Source organism: Lepidochelys kempii, chromosome 1 (assembly GCF_965140265.1).
Source record: "Lepidochelys kempii isolate rLepKem1 chromosome 1, rLepKem1.hap2, whole genome shotgun sequence".
Lineage (NCBI taxonomy): Eukaryota > Metazoa > Chordata > Testudines > Cheloniidae > Lepidochelys > Lepidochelys kempii.
The window spans coordinates 10467210-10480742 of NC_133256.1; the positions used below are offsets into that span (position 1 = coordinate 10467210).

At 53.7% G+C, this 13533-nt stretch overlaps 1 protein-coding gene across 1 annotated transcript; it reads right to left on the minus strand.

Annotated features, from left to right (window-relative positions):
* Positions 1-9505: 9505 nt before the first annotated feature.
* Positions 9506-12855, minus strand: LOC140905625 (uncharacterized). The gene is made up of 3 exons (XM_073329131.1): positions 12255-12855; positions 11159-11379; positions 9506-10129 (listed from the first exon to the last, which is right to left on the minus strand). Exons 1-3 carry the CDS (start codon positions 12853-12855, stop codon positions 10082-10084), a joined length of 870 nt encoding a protein of 289 aa, XP_073185232.1. The 3' UTR covers positions 9506-10081.
* Between the last annotated feature and the right edge of the window lie 678 nt (positions 12856-13533).

Consider the following 13533-nt stretch of genomic DNA (forward strand, 5'->3'; position numbering starts at 1 on the left):
ACCAATTCCCATTCTTTGTGTTCTAGTAAAACCTAGCAGGTCCAACCATGTTCATGGCCCCATGTGCCACGTCTGTAGAGAGTAGACACACAGACAGAGTGCCTTTCTAGGTAGCCCTGCCAAGGCAGACAGATGGTGGAAGGAAGGAAGTTTTATTATTCTTATTTTACAGCTGGGGCACTGAGGATCTGAGAGTTTAAGTGATTTGCCCAAGGTCACACACAGGATCTGTGGCAGAGCTAGGAACTAAACCCAGGTCACCTAAATCCCAGTCTAGTGCTGTAACCACCAAATAATCCTTCCTTTCCTAGGCCTGGCCTCTGTTTCTCATTCCGGCTCACACTCACTTGCTGGTAACCTTGATCAAGTCATGTCAGTGCTCTGTGCCTCAGTTTCCCCATCTGCACAACGGAACTAATGAGCCTGACCTCCTTTGTAAAGTGCTTTGAGATCTACTAACAAAATGCACTATAAACCCTCTCAATTGTCAGTCCCATAACCAAAGGTCTTTGCCTTCCCATCACTTACACTCACAGCTTCATCCGCACTCTTCTCCTTCAGGAGCTATATGGTGGCAAGAGGTCCTGTCTACATGGTTAAACTGGAGAAACGTACCTCCACATAAGAGCATAAGAACGCTCATGCTGGGTCAGACCAATGGTTCATCTAGCCCAGTATCTTGTCTCTGATGGTGGCCGGTGACAGATGCACCAGAGGGAATGAATAGAACAGAGCAATTTTCAGCAAAAGAGGTTGAATCTACCCTTCCATTATAAACAGGGCTGAATTAAAGCAATCCAAGACACATCCCATGTGGGTCTGCCATGGCCCCATGCCTGCCCCTCCATCATGTCCCCCACCCCATGGCCATGCCATGGCCTCACCCCTTCTTGGGAAGGTGGCAGAAGATTTCAGCAATAAGACGAATGGGGCAAGTCACACCTCCTGGAGCTACTATTTCAAGCAGCCTGCATACTCAGGCGGGGGCCAGTTACGCTTGGCTCACAGTTTCAACCTTTTCTGTGCATCCGCAAGGACATTTTAAAAGGCAGAGATTCTGACTCCAGGAGCTGGGGCCCTGGCTTGGGCCAGTAGTGTCTGGCTCAGATTACAAACCTGATTTTGACATGCACACAGATGTCACCAAAACTAGAGCAGTCTGTCTGACATTCCACAGGGTGATCTTACGCCTGGGTTTTCTGGAAAGTCTGAGGCGAGCAGGACAAGCTATTTGGGAACCTGGAATGTTCCAAAACCAAGGGTGTGATCTCACAAGCTGGAGAGTTTCCTGACTCTTTTGGGTTCATAAATAGACTGGATAGACAGAAAGACTCAGATCCCGGGGAGCTGCCGTGAACTCCCTGGGAGCAGCATCTCTGGTGCCTTCCCCTCCTCCGCAAGCTGCAGTTGCAAACGTGAGCATCATGGAAAGGGGGGTGGACTAGCTCAGTGTCTCTCTGCCTCAGCTGATGCTGGGTTACTCCAGTCCAAGCCCAGTGATTAGCACACAATGCCCATGGCCTTCTCTGCTGCTGTTTGCCAGGGGCTGAATGGTGACTTGTCATTTTTCCCCGGGCCCCGGCCTGCTGCTATAATCAGGGCACTTGGGTATCCTCCCCTGGGAGTTTATAAGCACTGTATAGGCCAGGAGAGAGGAGAACTCCAGGGACAACTTCAGCAGTGCCCCCCGACTTCACTGCTCAGTGGAGTGACCCCAGGGATGAATTTGGGCCCATTTGTTTCTAGTGCCGGACCATGTGGAGCGTGTCTCTGTGAGATCCCAATTTAGTGAAGGCACCCTGGTCTGGGGTTGCTGGTGCTCCCAGGAGATGCTGTTCATAAATGGGCCATATTCTGCTCTCAGTTGTACTGGCGTAAGTTCTGAGTAACTCCCCTGAACTTCAGTGGATTTACATAGGTGGGAACAAGAGCAGAATTTGACCCAGTGGAACGATCTCCCTGCCTCAAAAGTCTTGAGCAATTTTCCTGCCGCATGCAAAACAAACCGATCCTAATGGTCTTCCTCCAGATTTCTGAGTCTGATCACCCTAGCTGCTTTCACAAAGGCAGGCGTCCTCCCCTGGACAGTGCTAGCCAAAGACCCAGAGGCTGTGATAGTGTTACAACTCTGTGTAGTCCTTTAGCTTTGGATTCTTCCATGCACACACAGTTAGCTCATGCCCTTAACATGCCAGGAACTTCAGAGACGGTAGCAGTTTGAATAGTTTAAAGTGAGGAGGGACCCATCTCTTTTGAAGGAGTACTTACTGATGGTTCCTGTCAGTGCCAGAAGCAGGAGAAACCCTAGGCCCAGGGCATTCATGATGGTGCTTGGCTTTCGGGATGTTGATTTTCTGTTGATTCTAACCAGCTAGCCTGTATTTATCAGTTCAGTGCCTGACAGCAGAGGGGTGGAGTTTGGCATGGGAGCACTAGCAAAGGGCTAAGAGCAGCTGTGTCATGATCCGGGCCTTGATTTGGGAGGTAGGTTAGACATCACCCTTAAGAGTCACTAAGCTCCTTCGGTTTAAATATTGGCTGGAAATCCTTTGGAAATCCAGAGCCAAGAGACCTACTCTGCTAGGAGGGAAATCAGCAGAGGAGGGGGAGACCTTGAGCTTCCGTTCGTTAGTCTCTAAGATGCCACAAGTACTCCTTTAGTTTTACAGCAGTGACTTCAGCGGAATTATTCCTGCTTGACACTGGGGTAAGCGTGGGGAGAATGGAGTCCCTGCTATGTTAGATCAACCCGCGTTAGACTGCAGACTCGTTTGACTCATCATGTCTGTTCAGGGCACTGCACACCCATGGGTGCCATACACATATGTATATGGCGTCTTCAGTCTGTCCTCAGAACCCAATCCCTCCAGTCTCCTCCCCATTTTCAGTGCTGTTCTCTAAACTCCCTCCACTTTGTCAGCATCCGTCCGGGGCAGTGGGACCAGCACGTGATCTCAATGACACAGTGCGATGGGTGAGGAGGTGCTGTGTAATAATCCAGGAACACTGCTGTAATAGTGTTCTGAACACTGTATGGGACTAGGCAGTGAGGGGAAGTTACTGTATGTTGCGTTATAAGTCTTTCCTGTACGAATGCATTGACAAAGCTTGAGTGGGGGTGGTGGGGAGAGCAAACAGGAAAACCACACAATAGGTTTCAGAGTAGCAGCCGTGTTAGTCTGTATTCGCAAAAAGAAAAGGAGGACTTGTGGCACCTTAGAGACTAAATTGGTTAGTCTCTAAGGTGCCACAAGTCCTCCTTTTCTTTTCACACAATAGCTGTAGATGAGCAAACATCGGGGGGGGGGGGAGGGGGTCAATTACAGGACAATAATCTACTTCCAGGCTAATATGACCCTGCTGTCCTGCTAATGCTGGGAACTAACAGATCAAAGGGCTCTAAACAGCTAGAAAGCTCCACTCAGGAGAGGAAAGGGTGATTTGCCAGGAGCTATCCAGGGGGACAAGCTCTGCAAAGGGAAGCCTGAAGGAGTTGTCCCTTTCCTTGTCCAGGGAATGGCAAGCGGTAGGGAGAGGCAGGCAGGCATGTAGATAGTTTAAGAGCTATTTTCTCTTAAGTGCTTTGGTTCTAAATACTTTGCACTAAGGAGGCTGTTTGGCCACTGATTTTTGCTCTGTCATTGCTCCTAGGGGGGGCAGAACTTCAGGCACTGAAGCTAATTCAGGCCCGGTGAGGTCATCCCAGTAGATCCCAGGGGCAGCGTCGGCCCTCGACCAAATAGCACCCCAGGCAAGGGGCACCTTTGCTGCCCCCTGCATTTCTTAAACTTGTGGATACCTTATTTTTTGTTGCATTTGCAGCCCATTTCATGACTTTGTTGCACGATTTGCAGGCATGATTTATCCCTGTCATATAAGACGATAAAATTGCATGGTAGGATCTGTAAATCTGTATTTATTCGTGCCATATATAAGCAAATAAAATCAAATCATTTCCTCGAAGCTTATGGAAACTTTTAAATTTGAAGAATAACTGAAACGTACTAACATCAAGAAATTGACCTGTGCACCAACATTGGGTGGACCAATATTAGCGTTACAGTAGGTGACAACCTTAGAAAGTTAACCCCAGTCCTTTCGTCGAAAAGGCCCTTTTCTCGCCTTTACCCTCGCGAACTGAGGCACAGCATCAGCGAGATCCAAAGCCCGGCCAATGGCATTTCCAAGTGACAAAATAGCCAGCAATCGTAGTCTCTCGTCGGCCATCGTCGATCAAAGATACGTTTTAATGAGCCTGAGCTGCCAAAAGCTGCACTGCCCACTCGTGCCTGTGGCTGGCAGCGTGAGCAGGATCTTCCAAGCTGTCCCCACATGGCTGACGACATTCTAGGAGCTTCGAGGAAAATGTAGTTCTCAGAAAGTCTGGAAGGTTCCATGAGATTCTACAAAGGCCCAGAACATTCTAGGAGGTTAGTGAAAAATGAGTCCACGTGCGGAATAACCGAAACAGGTTAATTCAAACATTCTCTTTTCCCTTTTGTCGCTAATAACAAAAACAGCACCCCGAGCCTAACACCTCAGATGGCCACCTGGGTCATCTGCCTTTAAATCCGGCTCCTCCCAGGGGACTGCAGCCAAGGGCCTGGTCTAAGAGTGGAGAACCATGAGAGAGGTGGTGGCTTGAGACCCCATGAGGTGCACTCAAAGAGACCAGGAGGGGTGGGGGCAGTTAACCCATTAACAGACACAATGCAACCCTCTACTCTCCTGCCCTGCTGGGCCACCCTGCCTTAGCCTCAGATAAAGCAAAGGAGGTATGGAAGGGACTGACCCTTTCTGGGTCCCAGGGCATCTGCCCTACTAGCCTTAGAACATAAGAACATAAGAACATAAGAACGGCCATACTGGGTCGGACCAAAGGTCCATCCAGCCCAGTATCCTGTACTCCAACAGTGGCCAATGCCAGGTGCCCCAGCAGGAGTGACCCTAACAGGTAATGATCAGTGATCTCTCTCCTGCCATCCATCTCCACCTTCTGACACACAGAGGCTAGGGACACCATTCCTTACCCATCCTGGCTAATAGCCATTAATGGACTTAACCTCCATGAATTTATCCAGTTCTCTTTTAAACCCTATTATAGTCCTAGCCTTCACAACCTCCTCAGGCGAGGAGTTCCACAGGTTGACTGTGCGCTGAGTGAAGAACTTCCTTTTATTTGTTTTAAACCTGCTGCCCATTAATTTCATTTGGTGGCCCCTAGTTCTTATATTATGGGAACAAGTAAATAACTTTTCCTTATTCACTTTCTCCACACCCCTCATGATCTTTTAGACCTCTATCATATCCCCCCTTAGTCTCCTCTTTTCCAAGCTGAAAAGTCCTAGCCTCTTTAATCTCTCCTCATATGGGACCCGTTCCAAACCCCAAATCATTTTAGTTGCCCTTTTCTGAACCTTTTCTAATGCCAGGATATCTTTTTTGAGATGAGGGGACCACATCTGTACGCAGTATTCAGTATAAATCCATGGATTTATATAAGGGCCATAAGATATTCTCTGTCTTATTCTCTATCCCTTTTTAATGATTCCCAACATCCTGTTTGCTTTTTTGACTGCCGCTGCAGGCTGCGTGGACGTCTTCAGAGAACTGTCTCATTGTATCTTTTCCCATCAACATTTGTTAGCGTAGGTTAGTGTGACAACTTGTGAACTTTCCCGTACATTTTACCATTGAGCTCACAACCAGAGTCAATTTGTCAGCCCACTTATCACAACATGGCTAGCTCCTCAAAGGTGCCTCATTCCCATTAGATCAATGGGCGTAGTTAGGTGCCTAAATACCTTTGAGGAGCCGGGTCACTAGAGTCTAGACCCATGTGACGATCCCCTCACCTGCATCCTGCCCCGCTCTCAATGTCAGCAAACCGTGCAGCTGTGAGGGAGCTCTGAAGTCGGATTCCCCTGGCAGTTGTGGTGGTTGTTTGCTCACTGTCCACTAGATGGGCACATCGGTCTTCTTGAGCGTTAACGCAGAGCCCCTGGGGGCACTGAACCCCCAGTGAAGCATAGAGCATGGCCTCTCTAGGGCCAAACCCTGAGGAACATGTTGCACCTGCAACTTCCACGCAAAGTGATGGGCCAGATCCTGACATGTGCAGAGTGCCCTCTCCCCCGGCCCCCCGCAGCTCCCACTGCAATAGGAGGTTGGGGTGCGCTGCACTTCACAGGAGATTTGGCCCTGTAGCCCGCTTCATGTATGATCAGGGCTTAAATTCAGCCAGAGCTGCCCAGAACACAGCTCTGGTAAATATTTTCAAGGCCCCCTGGAGTTTTTCTAGCACGTTGGGGGCGGGGGGGGGGCATGGCTTGGGAGGCTCTGGGAAATACTCTGTGAGAATTTAAGCCCTGTATATGATGCAACTGCAGCTGGGCCAGAGCAAGCAGACTGCTGGAGAGATCATTGCATGGGCACCAGCCATGGGGAAGGGAAGGCTCTGTGCTTGGAGCTGCAAATCTGGCCCCTCTCCCCCTGGGTGTGGATCTGCTCAGTCAGTTGGCATTTTCTCAGCCCCTGACAGGGAACAAGAGGACTGGACTCATAATAATCTATAGCTTTTATACAGCACATCGGCTAGCACTTTATTCAGAGCTGGAAAAGACCAGCTAGATCAGCAAGTCCATCCCTCTGCTGCTGGAGGATTGTTCCCTGCAATTCAGGGGTTCTCAAACTTTTCTTGCTGGGTCCCCCTTTGAAAATATTTCAGGCTGTGATGACACCCCCCTCAAAAAAAAGTGGTAGCAAATTACTGTGCACACTCAGAGGATAATTAAAAGAAGCAGGGAATCATTATCCCTGCAAAGGCGCTGAAGCCTTTCTAAACGTGTAAAGCAACAGGTTTCAGGAATAAATACATGGGCATTTAAGAAATACATTTTCTGGGAGGAAAAGACAACAGGATACAGTGTGAGGAGCAGGAAGCCTTTTCCAGTGATTGTGGCAATAATCTTGACATTGTCCAATTTGTGGTAATAATCATAACATTGTCCACAGATTGTGGCTTTATACAAAACTATATACAAAAAAAAGCTTCTGGCAGGGTGGGGGATTGAGGTAGATTGCCTGGCTGCCCGTTAGGAGCCGCCAGAGACCAGGGCAATAAGAAGAGCACATCGAGATGCACCGTGTCTCCGAGAGGCTTTGAAAACCAGTTTCATGAATGATCCAACACGGATGTGACCGTTCTGTGTGTTGTTCCTTACCAACCTGCCCCTTTGTCACATGTACTGCCCACCAACCACAGTGTGCACAGTGACTAAAGAGCCTCTTGTCCTCAATTCATGCATTTTTATTATGCTAACAAACACTGACCAGAGACAGCAATGAATAGCAATGATAGCCCGGGTCGAAGGGCCTGATAACACAGCGGGGCAGGGGCAGGGACGCGGCACTTGTTACAATTGCACTGTCTAGCAATCAAAGCTGTGGGAATGAGAGCTTTCTGCTCCGTGAACCATCCCCTGGAGTTGAGGTCAAGGGATAACGGAGCTTCCCCCCACCATAGGACGTCAGGGAGAGGAGGATATGGAACTTGGTGAGGAGGGCAGCTGGTTCATCACTGGGTGCTGCGGGACTCTAAGGTCTAGCTGCCTTTCCTGCACCTCAACCACACGCCTCAATAGGTCTGTTTGCTCCTGTATAGGCTGCAACATCTCCTCTTGCTTGTTGCACGCTTGTTCCCTGCATGCTTTCCTGCTCTCTGACAGTGTAAGCCTCCGTGCATTCAGCTGGGCCCTGTCAGCCTCGGAGGAATGCATCAAATCACAGAACATGTCTTCCCATGTCTGCTTTTTTCGCCTTCTAATCTGGGACAGCCTTTGTGCTGGAGTGGAGGAAGCACCCAGAGACAATGTTGCAGCTGCAAGGAAAAACATACATAGTGGAAAACAAAAAGTTGCAATGAATGAAACAATTCACAGCAGGAAATACATTCCCAGAGGTACATGGCCACATTTTTTGGGGTATGTCTACACTAGGAAATTAGGTCGATATTATAGAAGTCGGGCCCCGCTCCTGCCGGCCGGGGGCGCACACGCCGCTGTCCGGGCGCTGGAAGGGCCACCGAGCGGCGGCTGCTGCGGCACCTGGGGGCCTACCTGGAGGCGGAGACCCACCGGCTGAAGGACCTGCAGAGGTAAGTGGGCCAGCCCAGCACGCAGCACCCAGATAGGGGCCCGAACTGACCCTGGACCCTTTGGCTTTCCCGGCGCCCTGCCCTCCCAGGCTGACCTTGATCCAGACACCCCCACATCCGGCGGGGTCCGCAGCCCGATCCACCCCCAGATCTTGCATCTTGCAGCCTGGCTCTGCCTCGGGACCAGCTCCCAGCAGAGTCCGGATCAGCCTGGCCATTCAGACACGGGAGGGGCAGGCAGCTAGGTCAGAGAGCCCCCCGGTCTGCAGCCAGGACCCGGAGCCGTGAACTTTCCCAGTGCTCAGCTGCCCCAGTGGGGTCCCCTCCGGCCCCTGGCGAAAGCACTTGGCTGGGCACAATCCCTCTCCTTGCAGAAGGGACCCACCCTGCCTGCCCGCCCCATCCCTATCGCTCCGGTGCTGCTCCATTCACTTCCATGGCAGGACGGCGGATCCAGCGGAGCCGCAGACCCTGGGTATTTCAGAAGGCGGCGCACTCCGCACCGGGAGGGGTCCAGGCCTGGAGCAGGACCCCATGGTGCTAGGGGCTGTACAAACAGAATGGAAGAGGGTCCCTGCCTCAAACAGCGTAATGGGCTGGGATTATCAAAAGCCCAACTCCCACTGAACGCAGGCACCTAACTCCCTCAGGCTTGTTGGTGATCCTGGCCTTTAGGCCACGCTGGTTAGCAAGGAACCTGAGAGCATTTTGCGTTTGGTTTGCGTCTGTGTTCCTCGGTGTGCAAGCGCCTGGAGCGTCAGGAGAGACAAGTTTTAAATAAATCGATAAAAGACAGAAGAGAGAGTACCAGACGCCACAGGAGATGGGCTTTGTAGAATGATGGCTGTGTCTCACCTAGGGCTGGTCAGTTCGCAAACCAAACACGGGAGGACCCAGCCAGGGATGTGCTAGCAGAGGGCATGTGTGGGGAGTGAAGGCATGGATGCAGATGAGCTTGTTGTTATTATTAATGCTAGTTTGCAGTAGCAGCCGCTGTGTGCCAGGTCCTTTCCAGACACTTGAGAAGGATGGTCCCTGCTCGCAGTCCGAGGGTTCCCATGCAGGGAGGGCATGTGAGTGCGTGTGAATGAAGTGGAGACTTTTATGGGGGTGGGAGGTTGAGGCAAATCGCCTGGCCACTGGTTAAGCGCAGCCAGATACCAGGGCAATTAGAAGAGCACAGGAGGGCATGCTGCGCATCAGAGAAGCTTTGAAAACCAGTTTCATGACTGCCCAGGCTACCGTGTGACCTTCTATTTGTTTCTCCTTAATGAAAACCCACCCCCCTTGGTTCACTCTACTTCTCTGTAAGCCAACCGCCCTCCCCCCTTCAATCACCGCTTGCAGAGGCAATAAAGTCATTGTTGTTTCAGAATCATGCCTTCTTTATTAATTCATCACACAAATAGGGGGAGAACTGCCCAGGTAGCCCGGGAGGGGTGGGGGAGGAAGGAAGCACAAGGTGGGGTGGGGGATGAGGGAAGGACAAGGCCACACTGCACTTCAAAATGTATTTGAATGCTAGCCTTCTGTTGCTTGGGCAATCCTCTGGGGTGGAGTGGCTGGGTGCCCGGAGGGGGGCCCCCCGCCACGTTCTTGGGCGTCAGGGTGAGGAGGCTATGGAACTTGGGGAGGAGGGCGGGTGGTTACACAGGGGCCGCAGCGGCGGTCTGTGCTCCTGCTGCCTTTCCTGCAGCTCCACCAGACGCCGAAGTATGTCAGTTTGCTCCCCCATTAGCCTCAGCATTGCATCCTGCCTCCTCTCAACGCGCTCCCGCCACCTCTTCTGGCATTCGTTTTCTGCTTTCAGGGACTCTGCCATTGTCTGCCTCCACGCATTCTGCTGAGCTCTTGCAGCACGGGAGGCCTGCATGAGCTCAGAGAACATTTCATCGCGGGTGCGGTTTTTTTGCCTTTTTATCCATGCTAGCCTCTGGGACGGAGATGATAGGGGGAGCGTTGAAACATTTGCAGCTGTGGGAGGGGGAAAAAGGGAGAGTGGTAGTTAAAAAGACACATTTTAGAGAACAATGGCTAGACTCTTTCATGGTGATCCAAGCTGTTAAGCACATGTGCTATGTAATGTTTCGGTACACGGTCGCATTTTGCCTCTTATATTGAGGGCCTGCCGGTTTGGTGTGAGAGATCACACACGCAGGGCGGGGCAACAGAATTCGGCTTGCAGGCAGCCATGGTAAGCCACAGTCTTTCGGCTTCTTCAACCTTCATCACATGTGGGAATGGTTTCAAACAGCAGTGCCCTCCTTTCCCATGCCAAGCACCCGTTGGGTTGGCCATTTAAAAGGAGGGGCTGCGGTTTTCGGGTTAACGTGCAGCACAAACCCAACGAACACCCCCCACACGCACGCCCCCCAGTTCTCTGGGAAGATCGCTTCACCCTTCCCTCCACCATGTGACCAGTATCAGGGAAGATCCCTGCGAGCCAAACGCAAACAGCTCAGCATGAACCCCGGCCCCGCCCTCGCCTCCCGCCACCGCGTGGCTAACAGCGGGGATGATTTCTTTTCAGTCACAGGCAAACAGCCCAGCAGGAACGGGCATCTCTGAATGTCCCGTGAATAAAATTCCCCTATTTCAACCAGGTGACCATGAATGATATCACTCTCCTCGTCCCCCAAATCCTCTTTCCTGGTGCAGGGTTAAATCGATCTAACGCTGCTAAATTCAACCTCAACTCGTAGAGTAGTCCAGGGCCTAGTCTTCTAAAAGAAGAGCCTGCCAGTGAGGTACAACACCTGGCAGAGTGCTGGGCAGCTGATCTTGGTTTGCAGGCAGGCGTGGTAAGCACACAGGAAAGGGTAGGCGGTGGCAGAGCAGGCCCGGAGACATTTTTTTGGTGTGGAAACTCTTGGCACATAAACAGGCTTTTCCGGGGAGCCCCCTTTGCACAGCTGGACTGGCCCCCCCAATTGTTCACCTCCAATTAAATATTAACCACAATTGCATTGAACCCCTGTAGTGTTACTGCAAATATGCACTCACCAGAGGTGCCTTCCCCACCATCACAGTCCTGCAACAGTGGGTCCTGGGAGGGGGCTGGCACCCGAGGTCCTGGTTGTTGGGGAGAATGGATCCTCTGCTTGCCTGCTGCACATTCTCCTCCTCCTCCTCCTCTTCCTCATCAACAGTGTCCTCCTCGCTGTTCCCCGTGGCCGCCTGGGAGCTATCCGCGACGAATATTGGCGCACCGGTGAAGTCCCTGTCTAGAATCGCATGCAGCTGCTCATAGAAGCGGCATGTCTGTGGCTCAGCCCCAGGGCGACTATTTGCCATCCTTGTCTTCAGGTACGCTCGCACGAGGGCCTTGATTTTCACACGGCACTGCTGTGAGTCCCTGGTGTAGCCTTTCCCCCCCATGCGCTGTGCGATTTGGGCATAGCGCTCTGCCTGCCCAGGCTCTTCTCCCCACAGGGCAATCAGATCCAGTGTCTCCTGAACGCTAAAGGCTGGAGCACGTCTGCGGCCCTGGGCAGCCATGGTCAGGGGCGGTGGTGAGCTCCCCAGGCTGATCAAACAGGAAATGGAATGCAAAAGGGCCCTGTGTACCTGGCTGAAGTGCAGTGGAGTTGAAAGTGCTGTCCAGAGCGGTCACATTGGAGCACTCTGGGATAGCTCCAGGAGGCCAAACCCCTGGAATTACACTGTGCTGTGTCTACACTACCCCTAATTGGACCCGGGAAGGTCGACTCTGGCGCTACTCCTTTCCTCCAGGTGGGGGACAGGTGTGGGTTTTGAGAGCCCTTTAAGTCGGCAGAAAGGGCTGGGTAGTGTAGACGCACACATTATAAATTCGACCTAATGCGTCTAAGGAGGACCCTAGCCCTGCCCGTAGGTCTGTGCCGCCAGGCAGTCGCTCGCAGGGATCACTGGGATCCCGGCCCGCTGGCTGGCTGAGCTCCTGGCCTGGAGCCACACATCGCCAGGCTGGTCATTCCTCTCTCCGGGGCCAAGTGACCCCGCCCGTGTCTCTCTCACCGGCTGACTCGCTGCGCCGGGGGACGCTGCAGGAAGCCCCCAGGGGGCGGGGTCACTCCCCCTCCCCCGGGAGAGCTGCCTCCTGCCCACGAGCGAGACTCACCGGGCCAAACCCCTGCGCCCGCGAAAGGCGCCGCTGGTGCGATCCTGCCTGGGCGCCCCCTTGGTCGGTGCCGGCTGCCGGCCCCCGCCGCAGCTTTCCTCTCCCCTTCGCGTCCGGAGCTTCCCCGCCCCCGGTGCCTCTCCCTGCCACTGGCCACGGCGGAGCGCCCGCAGCCGGGCCCCGCTCCTGCCGGCCGGGGGCGCACACGCCGCTGTCCGGGCGCTGGGAGGGGAAGATCCCGGAGCCGGGGCCCCGCGCAGGGCAGCTGGGGGGCGGCCGGAGCCTCCCCCGCGGCGCCGCAGCGATGCGCCTGGCGGCGGTGGCTGCGCTGGGTCTGTGGCTGGGCTGGCTGCGCCGGGCGCCGGGCGAGACCTTCAGCTCCATGCTGAGCGTCCGGCAGGCGCTGGCCACCGAGCGGCGGCTGCTGCGGCACCTGGGGGCCTACCTGGAGGCGGAGACCCACCGGCTGAAGGACCTGCAGAGGTAAGTGGGCCAGCCCGGCGCGCAGCACCCGGAGAGGGGCCCGAACTGACCCTGGACCCTTTGGCTTTCCCGGCGCCCTGCCCTCCCAGGCTGACCCCGATCCAGACACCCTCCCCATCCGGCGGGGTCCGCAGCCCGATCCACCCCCGGACCTTGCACCCCGCAGCCTGGCTCTGCCTCGGGACCAGCTCCCAGCAGAGTCCGGATCAGCCTGGCCATTCAGACACGGGAGGGGCAGGCAGCTGGGTCAGAGAGCCCCCCGGTCTGCAGCCAGGACCCGGAGCCGTGAACTTTCCCAGTGCTCAGCTGCCCCAGTGGGGTCCCCTCCGGCCCCTGGCGAAAGCACTTGGCTGGGCACAATCCCTCTCCTTGCAGAAGGGACCCACCCTGCCTGCCCGCCCCATCCCTTTCGCTCCGGTGCTGCTCCATTCACTTCCATGGCAGGACAGCGGATCCAGCGGAGCCGCGGACCCTGGGTATTTCAGAAGGCGGCGCACTCCGCACCGGGAGGGGTCCAGGCCTGGAGCAGGACCCCATGGTGCTAGGGGCTGTACAAACAGAATGGAAGAGGGTCCCTGCCTCAAACAGTGTAATTTGAGGGCTGGGATTATCAAAAGCCCAACTCCCACTGAACGCAGGCACCTAACTCCCTCAGGCTTGTTGGTGATCCTGGCCTTTAGGCCACGCTGGTTAGCAAGGAACCTGAGAGCATTTTGCGTTTGGTTTGCGTCTGTGTTCCTCGGTGTGCAAGCGCCTGGAGCGTCAGGAGAGACAAGTTTTAAATAAATCGATAAAA

What these genes read in the sequence shown, in the direction of transcription:
- LOC140905625 (XM_073329131.1), bottom strand. Translation starts at nt 12,855, where the DNA reads ATGGGGAGGGTGTCTGGATCGGGGTCAGCCTGGGAGGGCAGGGCGCCG. An exon ending in GGGCGCAGGGGTTTGGCCCG is followed by an intron (nt 11,380 to 12,254) that starts GTGAGTCTCGCT and finishes ATGCGATTCTAG; the next exon opens with ACAGGGACTTCACCGGTGCG. An exon ending in TGGTGGGGAAGGCACCTCTG is followed by an intron (nt 10,130 to 11,158) that starts GTGAGTGCATAT and finishes CCCCTCCCACAG; the next exon opens with CTGCAAATGTTTCAACGCTC.